This window comes from Pediculus humanus, genomic scaffold (genome assembly GCF_000006295.1).
Source record: "Pediculus humanus corporis 1103172107368 genomic scaffold, whole genome shotgun sequence".
Taxonomy (NCBI): Eukaryota; Metazoa; Arthropoda; class Insecta; order Psocodea; family Pediculidae; genus Pediculus; species Pediculus humanus.
This window is the reverse complement of record NW_002986996.1, coordinates 448725-453024: the sequence shown is the minus strand read 5'-3', so window position 1 is coordinate 453024 and position 4300 is coordinate 448725. Positions and strand designations below refer to the sequence as shown.

The following is a 4300-nucleotide window of genomic DNA, read 5'->3' as shown; positions in this document are numbered from 1 at the left end:
TTTTTTTTTTTTTTGCTTTTTCTTCTCTTTTAAAAAAAAAAAAAATTTTATTTTATTTATTTTAAAGTTTTTTTTTTAAAGCCCTCCCGACAATAAAAATACTTTTTCATTATTATTATTATTATTATTGTTATTGTTATTAATTAACAATTTTAAAAATATTAATAATTTGTCTTTCGATTATTATTTAAAAAATTTTTTTTCTTTTTCTACTCGTAACAAAATTATTATTTTTTTTCGATTATTACACACACATATATACACACTCAATTATCATAATGCAATGTATGGAGGATGAGGGGAGGGAGGGGGGAAAGTTGCAAAGAAACACTCTTTTCCCTTTACGAAAGTAAAAGTCAAAACAAAGCATGTTAAACAAAGAAAAGACGATAAGTAAAAAAAAAAAAAAAATATAAATAAATAAATACAAGGCCTCGATGAGATTAATTCATGATTATTCTTAGTTTTTAGTCAGACATTTGAAGAAGTGAATTTACAGTTAAATCTTTATTACCTCTATTCGCTTCATAAACCGATTTGATGACATCTTTTTCAATATTTGAAAACATGTCTTCTATCTGTGGGAAAAAATAAAAATAAAAAATCATTTTTAATGTCGACTTACCTACGATCATCAAATTTGTTATTCCACTGTTGAAAAACACTCGTTAAATTTTTTAATGGCAATTTAATTATTATTAAATGAATTTATAAGATTTAAAATTGATAAATTTTACTTGTTTTAAGTCTTCTGCTGAAAATTGTGGGGGTTGCTGCTGCTGAGGAGTTCCAACAACTTGAGATATCGGAGCTGATGTATAAGTGACTGGAACATGTCTCATATTATAATTAGGATTTGCGACATCCATTAATATCGATGTAGATACTGGCGAATAAATACTGTAATGACCTGGCTAAATAATTTAATTTTAAAAAATTTGTTAATGAAATCGAAGATATTTTTAATTCAATACAATCAATTTCAAATTTAATACTTACTGCAAAACTAATGACTAAATTAATCATTCCTTCGACTCCTTCACCTTGTTTACCGCTTAAAGGAAACCAATCCTCATGTGTTTCGCCGTTCATGACATTTTGAGGTATTGGAATATGAGTCCAAGCGATTAATTCATCCATTTTAAAAGAACATTCATCGAATATTTCAAGGTATATACTATTAACACCATGTGGAAGTAAACTGAAACCAAAATAATTATCATTTTTTTTCCCCCACCTCTCATTGTTAAGAATGAATTATGTTGAAAAAAATATGTAATAACCATTGAACAATTCTATTCCATTTTGGATTTTTTCCACCACTCGGATCAGTATGAGTTTCGTAGACGCTATGACCGACTCTCAATCTGACATAGGGATCCATTCTTGTCATTCCGTAATTTTTAACTAATTTAGCTTGAGCAACTGTTATGCTTAATTTTCCACTTAAATTATACGAATATGGAGTTTCGACTAATTGTTGTTGCAATGCTAATGCAGTTTGAGCATCTGCAGCTTCCTGTTGTTCTTGTGCAGATAAAGGCCTATTATTAGTCACTCTGAGAAAATCCGGTGGTAATTTTCCCACGAATACCTATTAACAAAAAAAAAAACATAATAATAAATTATTAAAATTTTTCTACACATAAATAAAAAAAAAAATTAAAAACTACAAAAAATTATTTATTTATTTATTTATTTTTACGTAATTTATTGATAATAAATACAAAATCGTTGCGACAATTAATGATCGTTATCAAATCAAAAAAAATATTACGACACAATTTATAAAAAGATTTATTAATAACATATTTTGTACATAAACTAATATTATTGCTTAATATGTTAAAATAAATAAATACTAACGCGTTTTCTACGTTCTTGATTGCTATCCATCGCTGACGCCATTTTATTATTAACTGAATTATTAACGTTTTAAAAAAAAAAAACAAATTTATATTATATAAAAAAAGAAAAGGAAAAATTTATTTTTTTAATTATTATTATTATTAGTGTTTACCAATGTCGTTAGCAGACGAGTTTTATCATAGAGTTTAACAAAAATAATAATAATAATTTTACAACATTTAATATTTTACATGTGTTATAATCCTTTTTTATTTAATTCATTTTAATCGTATAAATAAAATCAAATTTGTTTTTTTTTCCCCGTCATGCATTTTTCTAAATTAAAAAACGTTTTTGACGATTAAATGATGACGATTCTATGGCATTATCATTATTATTATCATTAAAATTTCATAAGAGTTAAATAATTGACGTCTATGGTTTTGTCAGACGATTTTGTCTTGTGGCACTTCTTCTTGACGAAGTAGTTTAGTAGCATATATTAAATTACACCGATATAAATTACAATTATAATAAAACGCCGACCAATGATTCGGACAAATTCATTTAATTTTTATCATTGATTATTTAAATAGTGTGTAATTAACGACGCGAATCATTTATTTCTTTCTTTTTTTTTTTTTTAATTTTTTTTCCGTTGAATTTTTACGTGGATAATAATAAAAAAAAGTTTCTCCCCCTTTTTCCTTTTTTTCTCTCGTGTGTGTGTGTGTTTGTCTTATATCAATAATTTTAAATAATGATGATTATGTTAGTATCAAACTTTAATTTGAATTTTTTATTAAATTTATTTTTACATAATATTTATGTTTTACTACAAAGTGAATTTCAACAACAACATCAACAACAGCAACAATAGAAATAATAAAATGCCATGAAAATATTTTTCCTTTTTTTCTGACATTATTTCTAATATTTATTTACAATTTTTTCCTTTTTTTTTTTTTTTTTTGATTGATTTTTTTTTTTTACAACATCATCATCCTTATTATTTTAATTATCTGATTATATATCTGTGAGTGTGTGTGTGTGTCTGTGTATACAGTGTCACAGTCAATCAATTTCAATTAAATAAATATTTTTCATTATTGGAATTATTAAATTTTTTTTTTTTTTTCCTGGTGAGTTTTTCTTTCTTTTTTTTTTTTTCCAATTTTAATTGATTAAACTTAATAATGGGATATCATATTTAATTGTAAACATAATTTCAATTATTATTATTATTAGCTTTTGTAAATCGATTGACAATCACAGGTTGAAATGAAAAATTTTTTTTCCCAAATTTCTCTCTCTCGTAAATTTTAAAGCGTTTGGGTTTTTTTTTTGTCTTTCAAATTATTTTAATCCTTTCAAGATGTCATCATTACCAGTTGCTTTTTTAAAATATATTGCACAATTATTATTATGTGTATATTTTGTTTATTGTGGAGTGGTTGCTGCTGAAAAAGAACCTTCCGAATTAGAACCAGATATGATAATGGAAGAAAGTAAAAATATAGTATGTAAAATATTTCCTATGTTAAAAGTGTCCTGTTTTTTTTTTGCAATTTTCAAAATATTATCATTATGTTTATCAGGTTCCCATTGATGGTAATGATTCGTCGACAAAAAAAGTCGGTTTTTTCCCAGCATTTGTCGCTTCATTTTCCGTAATTATTGTCTCAGAATTGGGTGACAAAACTTTTTTTATTGCTGCCATAATGGCTATGAGATATCCTCGTCTCACAGTTTTCGGAGGAGCCATAACAGCTTTAATATTAATGACAATCCTTTCAGGTTAGTCATTATCAGTTGATTCGATTAACATTTTATTTATCCATTATTATTATTATTATTATTATATTTAAAATTGATTGTTTGTTTCAGTTGGTTTTGGATGGTTTGCAACATATATTCCAAGATCTTATACATATTATGTTTCGACAGCTTTATTCGCAATATTCGGTTTAAAAATGTTAAGGGATGGATATTACATGTCACCGAATGAAGGTAAAGAAGAATATGATGAAGTGCAATCGGATATTAGAAAAAGAGAAGATGAAGTGAGTAAACAAACAAACAAACAAACAAACAAACAAATCTTTTTTTTTTCCTTCTACAATTAATAAATGTTATCAATATGAATAAAAAAAAAATTTATTTGTTTTATATAACCATTGATATTCCAGTTAGAAAAAAATAAAATGCTATCAACAGATTTGGAAAGTGGAGAAACAATAAGATCGAACAATAGATGCAAAATATTAAATTACATTCCGGAAGTATTTCTACAATCTTTTTCATTGACATTTTTTGCCGAATGGGGTGATAGATCACAATTTACAACAATATTACTCGCTGCCAGAGAGGTTTGTACAATCATTCATTCTCTCATTCTCAATCAATCAATCAATCAATCAATCATTCTCTATGTGTTTTTTTTGTAGGATGT

The 4300-nt window shown here is 25.5% G+C and overlaps 2 protein-coding genes across 2 annotated transcripts in view; one reads left to right on the top strand and one right to left on the bottom strand.

Moving 5' to 3' along the window:
* Positions 1 to 467: 467 nt before the first annotated feature.
* Phum_PHUM008100 (uncharacterized protein) lies at positions 468 to 1908 on the bottom strand (the record flags this gene model as incomplete). Its single annotated transcript, XM_002422672.1, has 5 exons — positions 468 to 578; positions 798 to 910; positions 996 to 1201; positions 1284 to 1594; positions 1867 to 1908. 5 exons carry the CDS (start codon positions 1906 to 1908, stop codon positions 468 to 470), a joined length of 783 nt encoding a protein of 260 aa, XP_002422717.1.
* A 1315-nt stretch (positions 1909 to 3223) lies between these two features.
* Positions 3224 to 4300, top strand: part of Phum_PHUM008090 (transmembrane protein TPARL, putative) — a gene marked incomplete at both ends in the record, with an annotated part of 1621 nt that continues 544 nt past the window's right edge. Inside the window, 5 exons of the mRNA XM_002422671.1 lie at positions 3224 to 3367; positions 3447 to 3645; positions 3736 to 3911; positions 4038 to 4217; positions 4296 to 4300. The exon at positions 4296 to 4300 is cut by the window's right edge and continues 101 nt beyond it. Coding sequence (XP_002422716.1) covers positions 3224 to 3367; positions 3447 to 3645; positions 3736 to 3911; positions 4038 to 4217; positions 4296 to 4300 — 704 coding nt within the window. The remainder of the gene's footprint in view (positions 3368 to 3446; positions 3646 to 3735; positions 3912 to 4037; positions 4218 to 4295) is intronic.